This window comes from Typopeltis vanoorti, chromosome 3 (genome assembly GCF_054136105.1).
Source record: "Typopeltis vanoorti isolate ZY-2024b chromosome 3, IOZ_Tvanoo_1.0, whole genome shotgun sequence".
NCBI classification, from domain to species: Eukaryota; Metazoa; Arthropoda; class Arachnida; order Uropygi; family Thelyphonidae; genus Typopeltis; species Typopeltis vanoorti.
The window spans coordinates 95,174,596-95,192,678 of NC_143551.1; the positions used below are offsets into that span (position 1 = coordinate 95,174,596).

An 18,083-nucleotide genomic window follows, 5' to 3' on the forward strand; every position below is an offset into this window, starting at 1 on the left:
CGGGAGGAAAAACCTGCTTGCCCGTGCCAGAGATCGACTAACTCGGGAACCGGTCGAAAAAAGGCTTAGAAAAATTTCCTCTAGTCGCCGACTAGACTCGAAACCAAGACTTCCTTCGTGCGGCCTAGCGCGATGGTGTGCAAACGCCACATCCACTGAGCTACACAGGCTCTTCCAACAATTAAGTAAAAAAAAAAAAAAAAACCAGATAATTTAAATAAGAATAACGTTCCAACAAAATGGTGGATTCAAAGCCAGGATGTACGTTCCAACACTGGCATCACTCTTTTTTTCCAATTCCTGCATTGATGACCTAGGCAAAGTTCTCTCCTTTCCACCAAGAATCTCTCTCTCCATATCAGCCATAGTCTTCTGCTGGAAAGAAATCTGAAAAATCCTTAATAACCTAAACACAAACAAGGCATTAGGTCCAGACAGTATCCCACCTGTTGTATTGAAAAATTGTGTCCCAGAACTAACATTGCAGACTCTTAACACTAACCTGTATCACAGAATAGTGTTATACTTGGTAAGGATTTCACCATCCATATCCAAAAGACAATGGCAAGAACCTTCTCTGCTGGCTTTTCAATTCAGAACTTCTTTGGCTGTGGAGAACCTTTGTGTCTCCGCTCCATTGACTTATTTGGTCTCTGGGTTATAGTAATGAAGCATGTTTCATTAACAGTCAGAATATGAGCCAAAAATTTGCACCTGATTTCTCAAAATGACCCAAAATCCCTTGAGATGGCAGCACATGTTCTCTCTTTTCGTCAGCATTCAAACATTTGGGGATCCACTTTGCTGAGAGCTTCTGCATGTCTAGATGTTGATGGATAATGACACCAACTTATTCCTCATATGTCCCCAGAGTCTGCAATGTTTTTGGCTGGTATTTGTGTACCACCAAGGATAATAGCTTGCACTGCATTGATGTTTTCAGGTGTGGTTGCTGTGGAAGCTCTTCCTGACCTGGGAGACATTTATTGTCTCAGGATGTCCAGTTTTAAACTTGGCCACCCATCTGACAATGTTGGATATGCTGGGGCACAGTGCCTTAAAGTCTCACACAAAGTTTGGTGAATCTCAGTTGTGGACTTTTCTTGCATCGCAAAAAACATGACAGCCCACACCTCTGTGTCTTCAAATTTCTTCAAAACCTCGGACATATCTTCTTATATATTCTAAGATAAAAAGAACAAATTATTTTTCTTATATAAAAAAAAAACAAAATTTTATATTTTGTTCTTTTAATAAAAAGAACAAAATATTAAAAACAATTGCAATTTGATGAAACATGAGGGTTAAATGGTTTCAAGACATGTTCTTTCTTATGGTTATATCAGTTGTTTTAATATAATTTTTGTTCTAGGTTTATCAGAACTTTCCACACCTCCCTTGTATCACACCAAAGTTACAAATGCGTTGGATGAGGGAGATGTATATGCAATATATCTAGATTTCTTTGGTTTTTGATAGATTGCTGCACAACAAATTGGTAACTAAATTAGAAAGGATTGAATTAGGTACTAGTTTAGAGAGTTGAATAGGTGGTTGACTTTCAGATAGGTATCAGTCAGTTGTTTATGAAAGTTCATTATCCTGAAAGAGGAAGATTATCAATGTGATGCTTCTTGGGTCTGTCTTAGGACCATTGTTGCTTAACTTGTACGTTATTTATATTGGAGTAGGTTTAACTGGAGGTATGCGTTGTTTGCAGATTATGAAAAATCAGGGAGAATAATGTGAAGAATCAAACTGATGTGTGGCTTTATAGGAGAATTTGAATAGATTGTATGATCCAGTAAGGACATCATATTGGATTATGACAATAATGTGGTGGCATGCAGAAATAAAGAGGTTATGGTATAAGGCCTTGATCTGGCCTTATATTGATTATTGTGTACAGATATGGTTATCTCCTTTTCCTGGAGATGAAGAATTACAAAGAGTAAAAAGAAGATTGACTAAGGTGGTTTCCAGTCTGATGAATGTGGAGAATGCAGTTTGAAAGATTAAGGCAGTAAAGAGCCTTGTTGATAGAAGGAAAGAGGGGATATGATCAAGACATATAAATTAGTGTGGGGGTTGTTACCATGTTAATGTGGAAGAAATTTTTCTTAGAATGGAAGATGAGTAGAAAAGAGTAAGGAGCAGGTTCTTTACAGAAAGTGGTTAGTAAGTTGAATGCATTCCCTGAGAGCATGGTGAATATGGATATATCAAATGATTTTAAAGCGAAAGTTTTATGAGCCTTGTGTATGACACTGTGTACCTGTAGTGATGAGTTTTGACTCCTTATGGAGGTTTGGTGTTAATACTGTTCTCCATTCTAACTTTCCTAATAGTTAAGTCCATCTTTCCCAATGGAACCTGTTCTTTTGCTAAAAGAATAGGTTCTAAATGAACTAGAATATTAGAAAGTGTTTAACTGGAGGTATGCATTGTTTACAGATGATGCAGAATTGGAGAGAACAATGTCAAGAATCAAACTGAAATGGGTTTGGTGGGTTGAATGCATTTCCTTAGAATGTGGTGAATTTGGATATGTTAACTGAGTTTGAAATGCAGTTTGATGAGCCTTGTGTGTGACACTGTGTACCTCCAGTGATGAGTTTGATTCCTTGGAGGTTCTGGTATTAATATAGTTCTTCATTCTAACCTTCCTAATAGTTAAGTCTATCTTTCCCCAGGGAGAGATTTTTCAATCTTCACTTAACAACTACAGCTTGTTTCCTTTTCCAACTGCACTAATCCTAAATATAGTGTCAAGGGATTTGTTACCTTGATCTCACACAAACTGTCAGCCAGCAAATAATTCTAACACACTTCATCTATTTTTTGCCGATAGGTAGTTTTTAGATTAGAAAATAGTCTGTGGTGAAGCATTTGGTATATTTCTGTGTATTCTGTTGCAAGTAGTACTTACTGTAAAATGCCACCAAACCTCACAGTAGCAATAGATCAACAACAAAGAGGAATGTAAATGAAATGGTGAATAAGTTGACTTTCCCCAATGAACAGAATCGTGCCATTTTGAAAACTCACCAGGATGAAGGATAGTATACGGTTGTTGTTGATTTTATGCTCAGACGTAGAACACAGTTCACTATGTAGGCATTCGAAACCAAAATCCTATAGAATAGGTTGGTTAGTCCTTATTCCAGGAGTGTCTTATGTCTGTAGATGTGTATTTCACGGAGTTGGTTTGCCTGTTCTGAGGGACAAAAATCCCAAGTTTCTGGGTGAAAAAACCCTCTACCTCCATATGAGTCTGACTAATTCACCTTTAGTTGAAAGAGACCAGATAAAGGTTCCTCACGTCATGGACAGGAATCATATCCAGTTTTTTCTAACCAAAGCGTTTGCTTATACCAACTGAGCTATGGAGGCTCTTAGTATATGGTGGAGATGTTTAATTATAAAATATGCAGTTGATGACCATGTTACTACTTCAAGTTTTCTTGGTGCTAAAATAAAAAAACTTTAATGAATGTAGTTCAATAGTAGAAAGGAAACATGAAAGAGATAGTAGTTATGGTAGGAACAAATGATTTGACTGGTAATATAAATACAGTATGAGAGAGATATGAAAGGATTTCTTGAGAAAGCTAGAGTAAAGAGTGAGAAAGTGACTTGCTAATTTAACCAAGTATATATTCTCCATTTGAATCAATAATGCTCTTATAATGTTGTGAAAGCTTCATAATGCTATTTCTATAGAATTCAGACGGTTTGAAGGTAAAGAAGTCACATAGGCTCAATTTCAGTGCCTCTAATGTATTGTATTGTTTTTCATTAATGAAATGTTGCAAACTTTGAAATAAGTGGTAATCTGAAGGTGCAAGATCAGGAGAATATGGAGGATGTGGAAGTTTTTCCCAGCTGAGTTCTTCAATCTTCACACAGATGATTCTTGCACTATGAGAGAATGTGTTATCATGGTGAAAAACAACACCCTTTCAGCTGACCAGAGAATACCTCTTTTCTTTCAGTTTTTCATTCAATCGAGCTAGTTATTCACAGTATACCTCAGCTGTGAGTCATGGTGTAAAACAACACCCTTTCAGTTGACCAGTGAACACTCTTTTCTTTCAGCTTTTCATTCATTCGATCAAGTTGTTCACATTTGTGAACAACTGTATACCTCATTTGTGATTGTTTGGTTTTGTGGCAAGAGTTCAAAGTGTATAATATCAGCTATATCCCACTAAACTCTTAACAAAACCTTCTGAGGCTGAAGGCCTTGTTTAGGCTGAGTAAACCTTGTAGGAACAAGCGTTTAGCTTGTTCCCCTGAATGAACTCACGGCCTTCAGTGCTTAACATTCTTGTAAAGTATCCACTTTTCATCATTGGTGACTAGAAGACTCAAAAACAGAGATTGAACCTCTTGAGAATGAAGAGCAGTGCAGATGTTGATGTATTGTCTTCGATTGTTGCTTGTCAGTTTGTGAGGAACCCACTCACCAAGCTTAAACACTATTCCAAGTTCTTGCAAATGGCAACAGATGGTCAGTGATGATGAATTAAGATTTTTTGCTAAATCTTCAACAGTTTTGCGCTAAGTCTTCAATAGTTGCATTGGCATTTCTTGCAATAGTGGCTTCCAGCATATCATTATGAGAGAGATGAAGTGCCCACCCAGAGCGAGGGGCATCTTTCAGGCTCAAGTCCCCTTGTCGAAATTTTTGGAACCATAGACACTTTCACACATTCAAAACATTATTGCAATACACTTTTTGCACATTTTTTACATTGTTAGCAGCATTGTTGTCTTTTTTTTTTTAAACTCATAAAGCATGATGCGTGTAATATGCTCTTCAGTGACCTCCATAGTAATAAAGGGTTATTTAAACTATAACTTATGTAATGTTCTTGCAAGATGGAATTGCTTAGAATGAGGCTGCCTCAGCTTAGCAGTATTTATAAAGCTCTAAAAATTCATGTTTAGACAAGCTGAGACATGCTTGAACAAGTACAGTATAAAAAACAACATTACTTTTGGGATGACCTGATATATTACTTAGATATGATAGCACAGAATTAAGAACCAGGGCTATGATGGCAAATGATTTAATATGTATGCTGTGTTAAAAAAATGTTAGCAAGCGTGGAGTGAGTTTGAAGGAAGAAAGGATTTATATAAGAGGGACAGCCTGCACTTGAATGCATTTGGTATCAGAAGTGTGGAGAAATTATTTATTGGTATGTGACCTAATACAGAGTCAGGGAAACTAGATTATGATAGGAGGATTGGTGAGACTCGATGCATAAGAGCAGTTAAGCTAGACAGCTAATATGCAATTAATGATATAAACATGCTTGATAATGGAAGAGATTATAATGAAAAAGGTGATTGTTTGCTTGACTAGTTTGGACTTAATTATATATATGAAGGTCTGTATAAGTGAAGCATTAGATATGAACAGGAATAATCTTAAAGTTGTCCAACTGAGTTATGCCAACTACAGAGGAGAATGTACAAAAAAAAAAGCATGACAGTAACTTATTACGCCTGCACACCGATGTTAGGAGTATTAGGAACAAATGGTTTGAGTTTCTCACCTTAGTGAATACATTGTGGCCTCTGATACTAAATGATACTAAATGCTTAATTATCATCGATGACTTTAATTCAAGGCTGCCTCCTTTAGCACCATGTGAACTCAGAAGGAAGTCAAAGAGTATTAGATCTAATTATAGTATCAAAAGGGAATTTCAATTAAAGATGCAATTGTCTTGCCTCCAGTTGGTGACAGTGATCATGTACTGACCTGGAAGTGGCTAAGCAGTGGATTCAGAAAAGGTTATATGCTGAACTACAAATCAGGAAATTATGACCAATTGAGGAGAATACTAGGTTTGATCCCATGGTATCATTTGCTAGATGGGAAGGATATCGGCAATCCATGGGAAGTATTTAAAAAATACATCAATGATGTAATATTGGAAAATGTCCCAAGAGTTTGAAGAATAAATAGCATGAGAATGAAATCTATGTGCAGTACCATTAAGCAAGGGATTCGTAAAGAAAAAGATAATGAGGAAGGAATACTATGGGTATAAGAATGATGTCCATTATGAAAATTATAAGGTGCTGGTTAGAAGAGCTTAACTTCCTATTGTATAGAAAGGTAAGTGTGAGTATGAAAAGAAAGTGGCACTGAAAGCTAAAGACAATCCAGAAGAATTTTATCATTATGTTGCAAGTAAAAGAAAGAACAACTCTCCTGAATGTGGATGATATCTGGATTGCATATGAAGAATTAATGAATTCCCATTTTGCTATTGACCTGGTGTATGCAATGTAGAGCTCAGTGTGAGATGATAATGAAACTCAGGTGTATGAGGAGTAGATACTAGATTTGTTGCATGAAATGAAGAATTTGGCAATAGGGACAAATGGGATATCAGCACTGATGCTAAAAGTGTTCAGCTGAACTTGCTGTGCGTTTAACCTCGCTGTATAATTTGAGTCTCAGCATAGGGAAGATTCTAGAGGAGTAAGAATATATGATAATCCCATTGCACAAGAGTGGTGCAAAAACTGATTTATCTAACTATCAGAATCTCTGGAGTGGTGATGGTGAAGATTTTGGAAAAGTTGGTAAAAGATTGCATACAGAAATGAGTCTATAATTTCTATACAGCATGCTTTTACTGTGGAATGATCATGTTTGAGTAACTTGTTCTCATTTTATAATAATAATGTTTTGGTTGAGTTAGACAAGGGAAATGGATATACCATGATACTTTTGGACTTGACTAAAGCTTTTGATAGGAGACAGCATGCAAAGCTGTTGCATTATTTGGAGGATTTGGTATTAGATTATGAACTATTAGTTTGGATAAAAGGATGGCTGACTGATAGGCATCACAAAGTGCTGTATAGTGAGAATGAGTCTGCAAGATTTATGGACCAGTACCCCATGGATCAGTCCTTGATTTATCGTTATTCATTCTTTATGTTAATGACATTGGGAAGGATTTCATGATTTCACAGGATGATGACCCTCCCTATCTCTGCATAATGATGATGATGATGCAGAGATAGATAAAGTAATCAGGAATGTGGCTGATAGCAGTACTTGCAGAATGATTTGAATAAACTGGAATTGTGGGCATGAAAATGGCTGTCAGCTCAATGTTAGTAAATGTTAAGTTATGACCTTGGGTATGATGAGATATCCACTCGCTTATTGTATTAGTGGAATTATGTCTAGAAAAGATTGATCAGTTTAGGGATGATGGACGTTCAGTAGATAGGAAGTTGAAGTTCACGGGCCATATAGCAAAGATTGCAAATACAACTCAAAAGATAATTGCAATGCTGAAACAGACATTTGCATGTAAGGATGACAAAATCATTTTTGACTCTTTACAAGGCATTGATATGATTTCATTTGCACAGGCCAGGTGTCCTGGTTTCCATGGTAATGATATATACAGTGGAGAAGATGTAATGTAGTTTATGAAGACAGACTGAGAATTTATGGACTGCAGACACTGGGAAATGTTAGAAGAGAGGTGATGTGATAGGTCTCTACCATGTCACCTCTCTAGAGAGACCTACAATTTTTGGAAAGAATCATATATAATAGTAGACGGCATATTTAATTTTATGGAGGGTGGGGAAAGGATGAGGGCATCCATAGAAGTTGAGGATGAATAGAGTCAAGAAAGGGGTGAGAGACTAGATTTTTCTCTTGTAGAACACTGCATGAATCAAATGGCTTGCCTTTGGTGAGTACAGATACATGAATGAATCGAAAAGAAAGTAACAAGTGCTTCCTTTCTTTTAGGCTTGCACGGTGATCCGAATGCATTTTTGGAAATTATGGAGGCAACTACCGTGTTTGAATAAAAACTTTAGTTTGCTATTACTAAAATTTTACAATTCGACGTTTCGACCTTTATGTCAAGGTCATCTTCTGGAGCGTACAAATATACACAGGAAACAAGCTATACTACAATCATACTGGTTCGTTAAAGACACTGACTAACCGCTACCACAATTGTTGGCCTGACCTCTGGTGAAAAAAAAAGGGAGGTCAAAAAAAGAGAGGTCAGGCCAACAATTGTGGTAGCGGTTAGTCAGTGTTTCAAGTTCTGTTTCAAGTTTCAAGTTCTGTCTTGGCATTTTTTACGTTTGGCTGAACTAATGGAAGTTGACAAAATATTCTGCGGCTGTTTTCTAATTTCTCTTCTTATTGGATTTTTCCTCCATTTTGATTCTTTATCCTTTCCAAGAAAATACCCTTCATGTCTAATTCATCTTTACTTTCTTCATTAGAAATATCTTGTTAGGTATCCGAATCTTCTGAATGAACTTTCACATAATCATCATCTTCTAAATCATTTTCATCTTTGCATTTGAATCTATCATTCTCATCATCGGACTTGAGTAACATTCGCTGAATCTCTTCAACATCTGATGGATTATCCAATCAATATATTTTTCCAACCATTTTGAATGGTAAATAAAAAAAAAAACAACTAAACCAATACTATACTGACATTAGAGTTTGCAGTATCTCTCAGATACAATTTACTATCGAATATCACAGACCTTTACATAACACGTGTTAAACCAAAATTGACATCATAAACAGTGTGGAATATCACTCGTAATATATGCATGTGCAGCTAGTCATGACTTCCAAGCTATACACTGGATATGTGTAAGAATATTTAAATTAAACAATTTGTTTGTATCTGTCAGATCAGCTGTGACCTCTGCAGGGTTAAGAGAACTTCAGAGTCATTGAGGGAGGAAGCACTTGTTACATTTTTGGAAATTATGGAGGCAACTACCGTGTTTGAATAAAAACTTTAGTTTACTATTACTAAAATTTTACAATTCGACGTTTCGACCTTTATGTCAAGGTCATCTTCTGGAGCGTACAAATATACACAGGAAACAAGCTATACTACAATCATACTGGTTCGTTAAAGACACTGACTAACCGCTACCACAATTGTTGGCCTGACCTCTGGTGAAAAAAAAAAAAAAAAAAAATATATATATACATCAACGCTAAAGTCCTATTATTTGTGTTGTCTACTATATACATATATTAACATTATATTAACATCATTCCAGCCAGTTGGAGTGGAATGGTTTCTAATAATAGCAGATTGGCTAGAGTCCTGACTTGTGTTGAATCTTTCAAATTAGGTTGGCTGAATGTGTGCCATCCAGATCCTTGGAATTTTCATACCATCTTTATTGTTGATATTTGGGTGGTTTATCAGGATTTCGCAGGATTCTTTAAATTTTCTTTCGTACCATGTTTTTGTGCGGTGTAAGGAGCAGGTGCTTTTCCAGTTGATTTGGTGTAAGGTGTTGAGTGCGTGGTCTGAGAGGCCTGCTTCACCATAATGGTTATATTTAATGTGTCTAATGTGTTCTTTTTTGCGTATAGGGATTGTCCGTCCTGTTTCACCAATGTACGGTAAGTTACAGGTGCAGCGGATGCAACAGACTCCAGGATGTGCTAGTGGGAGGAGAGGGTCCTTAGAGGAGCTGAATATGGTTTTAAGTTTAGTGGGTGGTTTAAAGGTGGCATTAAGGTTATAGTGTTGTAGGATTCTGTTGATTTTTTCGGATAACCCTTTAATGTATGGGATGGCTATGGTTTTACTGTAGTCTAGATTCGTTTTTGTTGTGGTTTTATAGAGTATTTTATTGACAGTATTTTTGTTATAGCCATTGTTTATGAATGTGTCACTAATGATTTTTAGTTCTTGTTTCAGGGCCTGCTGGTTAGAGCAAATAGTTGTGGCTCTGTTTTTAAGGGTATTTATGACTCCATATTTTTGTGCTGGGTGGTGATATGAATTCGCATGTATGTATTGGCCTGTGTGTGTCGGTTTTCGGTAGACCGTGAAGGATAGATTGCCTAAAGGAAGGCGTGTAACTAGTGTGTCTAGGAACGGGAGCGAATTTTGGTTTTCGATTTCGATGGTAAATTGTATGCGTTCGTGTTGTTTGTTTAGGTGGCTGAGGAATGTGTTTAGCGTTTGTCGACCGTGCGGCCAGATCGCGAACACGTCGTCAACGTATCTGAGCCAGATTGTCGGTCGAAGCGTGGCGGAATCAAGAGCCCTTTGCTCAAAGGTTTCCATGTAGAAGTTCGCAATTGGGGGGGATAATGGTGAGCCCATGGCCGTACCTTCCTTTTGTAGGTAGAATTTATTTTGCCACACGAAGTAACCGGACTTTAGTACGTGGGCAAAGAGGGCCGTAATGTCGGGCGGAAATTTGTTCTGTAGCAGGAGAATTGTGTCATTGATGGGGACATTAGTGAAAAGGGCAGAAACGTCAAAACTGACTAATAAGTCGTCTTTGTCGAGTGTTATGTTTTTTATTATGTTTATAAAGTGTTGTGTGTTTTTTACGTAGGAGGGGGAATGACCTACCAACTCCTTGAGTGTTGCCGCTAATTTCTTGGCTAGCTGGTAATTGGGACTGTCTATTCCTTCCACTATTGGTCGAAGGGGCACATTTTGTTTGTGTATTTTCGGAACCCCATATATTCTGGGGGGGCGGGCGTAGTGGGGTTTGAGTTTTTTAATTGTGTCTGGTGGCCAAGAAGTGACGGACTTTAATAGTTTTTCTGTTTTGTCCTTTATCCTCTTTGTTGGATTATAGTTTACCATTTTATATGTGTTGTTATCGGCTACTAGTTGGTTCATTTGCAGTATGTATGTTGACCTGTCAAGGACAACAGTGGCACTGCCTTTATCAGCTTTCGTTATTATTCGTTAAAAATTGCTTTATCACAGATGATATTTTAGATCTGATCTTATTATATACAAATAAATACATCGATTCTATTTCAAACCAGTATTCAAGAGAAAGAGATACTAAATGAGTAGACAAAACAGAATTGAAAGCATTTTTAGGCCTCTTATATCTAGCTGTTTACATCGCAACAATCAGCTAAATTTTTATTCTTGATATTTTTTGTTCAATAATTTCTAGATTGTAACTGAAAATAAATAAACCATCATGTATTATATTTGCAGTTTTTTTGTTTTTTTTTAATCACATTTTAGCATACACTAGTAATGAACATATCTCTCAGATACACTCGACCTAAGATACAATGTTTTTGAACGTGACCTCCCCAGGGTTAATAACCACAGTATTAAAAATAAAGTAATTTGTAGGAATAAGGAAGTTATTCTTCTACTGTATACCAAGATTTCTTAAGACTACACCTTGATACTGTGCTGTGATATGGCCATCGGGGTTTAGAGGAGATTATAGAAAAGATCTCAGTAGAGGAGCTTTTTGATTAATAAATGAAAAAGAGGAGACCTGATAGAAACATACAAGTTTGTAAGCAAATCTTATAGATGCAGGTGAGATTGTGTAGCTCATGGCTGGTGTGCAAAAACTTAGCATCATCATTCCTGGAAATTGAGTAACAGTATGGTTAGGTTGCTTGTGAGATTCATTTCATTCATGTAGTATGTGAAATAGATTGCCAGTGGATATTGTGTGTGAATCTTTAATCAGTGCTTTTAAAGAAAGATATGATAGGTATTTAGACATTGTTGGAAATGGAGACGATTTTTCTTTCCACAAGTCCTTGACTTCCTGGAGGAGCATATATAACTAATAATTATAATTTCCCTTATTTACTTTAATAAGAATATTTTCTCGGTATTTCTAGATATTTCACATTGTCTAATGTATCTACAGTGTGAAATAATATGTATCATTAAATACAGTCAGAGATAATTTATTTAAATTTCAGCTGACTAATTACAGCTTATTGTAAGATTGTTAGGAGGACACTAGCTATTTAATTCAGTTTACTGTTGTCATTTGAAAAAAGAAAAACCTTCAAGAATGTGCAGCAAAGTTGTGAAGCTGCAAGACAGAAGGAAGAGATTCAATAATTGTATTAAACTGTTTTCATAGTAAATATGTATTTAGTTTTGTATTTAGTTTTGCATTTATAAAATGCATATCACTTGCAACAAATTAAAAATGCATTTCTCCTCTTCCACTCTCTCTTAGAATATGGCTGATCAAGCTGAATGTCTGTGGAAGATGATGTCTGATCCCACAGATCAGCGTATACGTGTTACTCATGATGTCTATCTAAAGATATATCAATTACAAAAGCCACAATTACTTTATGATTGCATATTTGTTGATGAAGCACAGGATTGTAATGCAGGTATGTTTAATATTTAAAACAATTAATTCTTTATTATAATTTTTAAATTTGGTGCATGGCTTTGGAGTCACATGTCATGAAAGGGAGAACGTATCTTGTTAAATGTAAATACTCCATCAAATGAGGTTTGGAAAATCCTCGTTGTTTAGATTCATTTTTCTGAAAATGGAATTTTGAAAATTGAATAGTTGCGTGTTAAGATCATAAGTAATATGCTAGAATGCTTGCAAGTTAAGCTCCTACTACCAATTTGTGAAAATCACATCTAGAAAATTCTCCCACTCACTCCTGTGTTTATTACAAAACACAAAAAAAGGTATTTATTTTCTACAATTTTGATCTTTTCCATTAAGAAAGCTCCAAAAGTATCATCATCAAATTCCTGTCACATACTCTCAAGGGGTGTACAGGATATGATAGTACTACATGAAAAATTTACATCATTACTAACTTCCTATCTACAATTTTCCTCCAAATCAGTCTGTTACCTGTCAAGACTCCAACATTATCAGATCTTATATTTCTATCTTCTAAGGCACTTTTTACAGTATCAATCCACCTATATTGGTTTTCCTCTGGGTCTTTTTTCTGCCAACCTGGCAAAGAACACTTGTTTTGTTAACCTTTCCTCGCCCAGTCTGTTTAAGTGACCATACCACCTGAGATTAGCTCTGCTAATGCATTCCTGGATACTGACAATGTCAAATTCTTTCCTAATATCGTCATTTTTAATATGATATTGCCATTGATGCCATCTGATGGAAGTTTTTCACTTGGCTATGCTACCAATTATATATTTGGTTTAATCCTTTATCCAAGTGTAAGCAAACAATGTTTGCGCCTGAAGTATTTTCAGGACTAGGGCAACTCATAGCAAAGGGTGTAAGTTTTCATCACTTGCCTTAGTATCCCATAATGCAAAGCACATATCCTTGCAGACATGTATACTGCTATGCATTAAGGGAAAGCACCTCTCGGTCTGGCTCCCACTGATGAGCCCTCAATAAAGGTCGAAACAGGTCTGGGTAGTGACCTTTCCCTTAATGCATAGCATTCTACATGTCTGCAAGGATAGGATATGTGCTTTGCATTATGGGATACTAAGGCAAGTGATGAGAACTTATACCACCTTTGACACAAGTTGCCCCAGTCCTGAAAATACTTCAGGCAAAAATCTGTTTGCTTACACTTGGATAAAGGATTAAACCAAATATATAATTGATGCCATCTGTTCATGCTCCTAATCTTTCTCAGGACTCATATTTGCGGTCACTGGTCTTTGATGAAGTGTTTTACTTCTTACCTGCTATCAGATCTATAAGTTAAAATTCGGTTCAACACTGTCTTGTATATGGCTAATTTAGTGTTTTCACTATTTTATCTATTATTCCATATAAATTTATTCAGTTAACTTCTTACCATACCAGATTTGTTTATTCTGTTGTCTATTTTCATATTTCATTTGCCATCTTCACTAAAAATCATGCCTAAGTAGCTGAAATATTTCACTTGTTCTATAGGCTCTCCATCTTGCAGACTTATAGCAGATTTATTTAGAAGTATAGTATCAGCTGCATAAAGCAAATAGATGACATTAACATCTCCAATTTTGATATCAGGTTGATACCACTTTTCTTCATAAGGTGATCCATATAGATAATGAATAACAGAGGGGATAATGTACATTCTTGTCTGACTCCAGATTTAACATTAAACCATCTTCTCTACTTCATTCAATTCTAACTGCTGACTTACAACTCAAATAAAGACTAAGTATTGCTTGATATAATGTCCCACTGACACCATACAACTGTAGCATTTTGAATAGCTTCTCTCTTGGCACCTTGTCATATGCTTTTTCCACAACTATAGATCCCTTCTTGGCTTGGTGCCAAGAATAGTAGATTCATGCTGAAGGGGAGAAAGAAATGAAGGATGTACAAATTAGTCGCCAACATGCGAAATCACGTGCTTTCTTGTCTGTCGCTGTACTAGCTTGATTTTTGTTGTTCCTTTTTTGCATTATTTTTTTATTATTAATTTGTATGATGGATCCAGTACAGTCAACAAGTTCTATTGTTACACGTTTCAGTAGCTCTTGCAAAAGAATATTGAATAATGTGCTGACATTCTGTGAAAAAGAATCATCAGAAGGCCATCTTCTTGTTCCCCTTTCTCAAGTCATAAAACGTGCAAGTGCAATTGCGGGCGTATCGGGGGTCGACTGTTAAAAGACTTCATAGGGAATCAAAAGGTGAAGTTAAGCCAAAATTTAAATCTCCTAAAAAAAAACCGCAGAGAAAGAAAATCATCGAAACCGTAGCTTTGAATGATTTTGATGTAGACGTTATAAGAAGAACTATTCACGAATTTTACATGGTCGAAAAAAGAGTGCCAACTGTTCCGAAATTGATTCCTGTGCTTAAAGAAAAAATTAATTTTCTTTGGAAAAGAGAAACTTTAAGGAAAATACTTCATGAAATCGGATTTTGTTTTAAAAAGTCCCAGAATAAAAGGAAACTTATCATGGAGCGAAGTGACATTGTTTTATGTAGAACGCAGTATTTGAGAGCAATAAGACGTTTCAGGGAACAGAAAAGACTGATTGTGTATCTAGATGAAACTTGGATTGATAGTAACTTAACTTATGGAAAATGTTGGCAGTCTAAAAAAATGTGGAGTGCTACAAACCGGAAATGTCTCGCGGCGCATAATAATTTTGTGTGCGGGTGGAGAAATGGGTTTTTTAGCGAATTCAAACTTGCTATACAAAGGCAATTCAACTATTGGAGATTACCATGGGCAAATGAATTCTACAATCTTCGAAAAGTGGGCAGAAGAAAAACTGATTCCAAACCTTCCTAAAAATGCTGTTGTTATAATTGATAACGCTTCGTATCACTCTATTCGATTAAACAAAGTTCCAAATTGGTCTAATAAGAAGCAAGTTCTTATGGATTGGCTTTCTGCAAATAACATTTCTCATTTCCCAGATATGCAAAAAAATTGAATTGCTTAATTTGGTCAAAAGAAACTCGCCCACAACTAAACTATTTAAATTCGACACGATGCTCAAAGAGCATGGATTTCTAGCTTTGAGGCTACCACCATATCATTGCGATATTAATGCTATTGAGTATGTTTGGGCAGAAGTGAAAAGTTTCATTCGCCATCGCAATGTAACTGGGGATATTGACATGTCGAAACTTTTTAAGCTTTCAGAACAGGCGATGAAAATATTACAGTTCAAAAGTGGGGAAAATATTGCTCACATGTCACCTCATTGGAAAATATATATTGGGATAGAGACGGAATTATCGAAGAATTGTGCGAACCTTTGGTGATCAGTTTAAGTGAAAGTGATGGCGTTTCGGACACCGATTCAGATGACTCTGAAGATTAAAAGAATTTGACAATGGTATTTTTTCCAACATTTTTTTTTGCATGCTATTGAGAGTCACAACAAGTCATAAATAATTAATCAGTTTAGGACATTAAAGTGTCTCAGTTCTCTCAACTGTAAGTTTAGAATATCTAAGTTCATTTGAAATAATTTCTGTTTTTCTGTATAATTATTTTTATTTTATAGAAAACTTTCTTAAAAATAAACTTAGTTAAATTTTTGTTTTATGCTATACCTTTTTTAATTTTATTAACACTCTACGTACATTGTTCCAACTGTTATACAAGCAAAATAGTTACACTTTAAAAACAGCAATGTTCGTAAAAGAAAAGCTAAATTTTCCGACCTGTAATAATAAACAAACTGAGTTTGTTTATTATTACATCCCAGAAGACAGACTGATTACCCTATTATCGGAATGGATTCTCCTTTTTCTGACATGCGCAGAAGTGTCGAGGGCCTCTAATCGGTGGGCGAACTATACAAAACTTAAATACAGATCTTTGTTATATTCTCATGATTTCTCAACTATTTATTGTAAAGTGAAAATCTGATCCTGACAGCCTCTATTTGGCCTGAATCCAGCTTGTCCTCCATAATCCTTTTCAACCGTTTCTCGAGTACACTGGCATAAATCTTACCAGGAACTCAGTAGAGAAACACCTCTGTAATACTCACATTCAGTTTTATTTCAGTTTTTATATATGGGTACTATGAGAGCTCTACTCCAATCATCTGGAATTTGTCCCTCTGTCCAGGCCTTCTGAACTATGCAATGCATCCACTGTAAGACTTTTATACCTCCATACTTGAGCATTTCTAGTCGAATATCATCTACTCCAGCTGCCTTTTCACATTTCAGACTTTTGATGGCTTTTTCTACTTCAAGTATGGATATGTATTCCTGTTTGCATGCCTGGTCAGTATTTTTTACCATTGTGCTGTCACTGATTGTTTCATTTAGCAATTTTTTGAAGTAATTACTCCATACTTCAAGGATATCTTTTTTTTCCAGTTTTCATGTTGACTTTATCATCTCTAATTCCATTTACAGCACTCTTTCCTCCATTTCTGAGATTTTTCAACAACCTCCAAAATATCTTGCAACCTTCTTGATATTTATTTTCTATGTTCTTACCAAAGTCTTCCCATGACTTTTGTTTAGCTAGTTTTACGCAGTGTTTAGTTTTCTTACATTTGTCTCTGTATTGTCTAAGAACACAAGCTGTGATTTATTTGCCAGGAACTTTTGATATGCTTTCTTCTTTTCTTTCACTGCCTCTTTAACTTCCTGTGTCCACCATGGAGTTCTGATTTTTCTATCCTTACAGACAACCTCATCACATGCCTCTCTGACTGAATCAGTCAGTCTTTTCTTCAGGGCTTTCCCACTGAATCTCCAAGGTTTGGTTCCTGTTCTCAAACTCCTTCATTTTTTCTTAATAATGTTTGTGTATTTTGGTCTACAGAGCTGCTCAACTTTTATTCACTTTAAAACTTTCTTATATGTTCTTCTGTTTAATATGAAATTCAGTTTTATCCTGCTCAAGACTAAATAGTGATCACTTCCAATTTCAGATCCTCTGTACACTCTGGTGTCCTACACTAGGGAGAAAACATCACTATCAACAATAACATAGTCAATGAGGAATTAGATACAACATTAGATAACACAATGTTATTACTAACATTGTGTTAGTAATAACCAGTCCATGTTCTGAGCAGAAATCCAACAGGTATTTGCTATTATTATTAGCTTTTCTCCAAATTTTCCCAAAATATTTTTGTATATCTGATCATTTCCTATTCTGCTATTTAGATCCCCATCAAGGACCCACTTTTCCTTTTTCATTGTGTCAGTTTTTTTCTCTAAAGCCTCAAAAAATTCCTCCACTTCTGCCTTAGTAGCACCTTCTATGAGACCATAGGCACAAATAAGTCTCATTGTCCAGTTTCCCATTCTGATTTTTGCCCATATCGCTCTACTTGAGACTGCCTGCCATTCAAGAAGATTAGCCTCGTATTTAGTGTTGAATACTATATGTCGATCCGGTACTTATCTAATTCCTCAGCTAGCTCCATTTCTTTGCTATTCAGCTTCTTATATTGATAGTTCTGATCTCAACGGTTGGTGATGTTGAGTTGGGGCGAGTTTTAAGATTTGTTCCAGTAGCTGACTTTTCAGTGTTTAGGTCTGGTTCCCTGGCGAAAATAATGGGACCTTGTTAAACCTCACGACATTCCAGCCGTCAAGAAATTCTGTCACGTTGTATTATCATTTTATATTTTGGTTTTTACCAATAAGAATACAATTTGGTCGGCTAAATCCCAGATTGCCAGTCCATCCTCGTTCGTTCAGTATCCAGTCGATACCTAATAAGTGTGCACCATGAGAAGGTGAGGATTGGACATTAGGTCAGAAGCTCTGGTCGGTTCTTCACATTCCTTTAAAGGCTATGTGGAGGTCTCCTCTCAGTTATA

General features: G+C 36.0%; 1 protein-coding gene across 7 annotated transcripts in view; it reads left to right on the forward strand.

Annotated features, from left to right (window-relative positions):
• The window catches only part of LOC150108400 (F-box DNA helicase 1-like), a 378,469-nt gene that overhangs the window by 169,221 nt on the left and 191,165 nt on the right, over positions 1-18,083 (forward strand). For all 7 annotated transcript variants that reach the window (XR_016548131.1, XM_090390741.1, XM_090390746.1 and 4 more), the window contains exon 12: positions 12,037-12,199. Coding sequence is in view for 6 of the 7 variants with exons in the window: in XM_090390741.1 (XP_090246867.1) it covers positions 12,037-12,199 (163 nt within the window). In the remaining variant the exon portion in view is untranslated. The remainder of the gene's footprint in view (positions 1-12,036; positions 12,200-18,083) is intronic.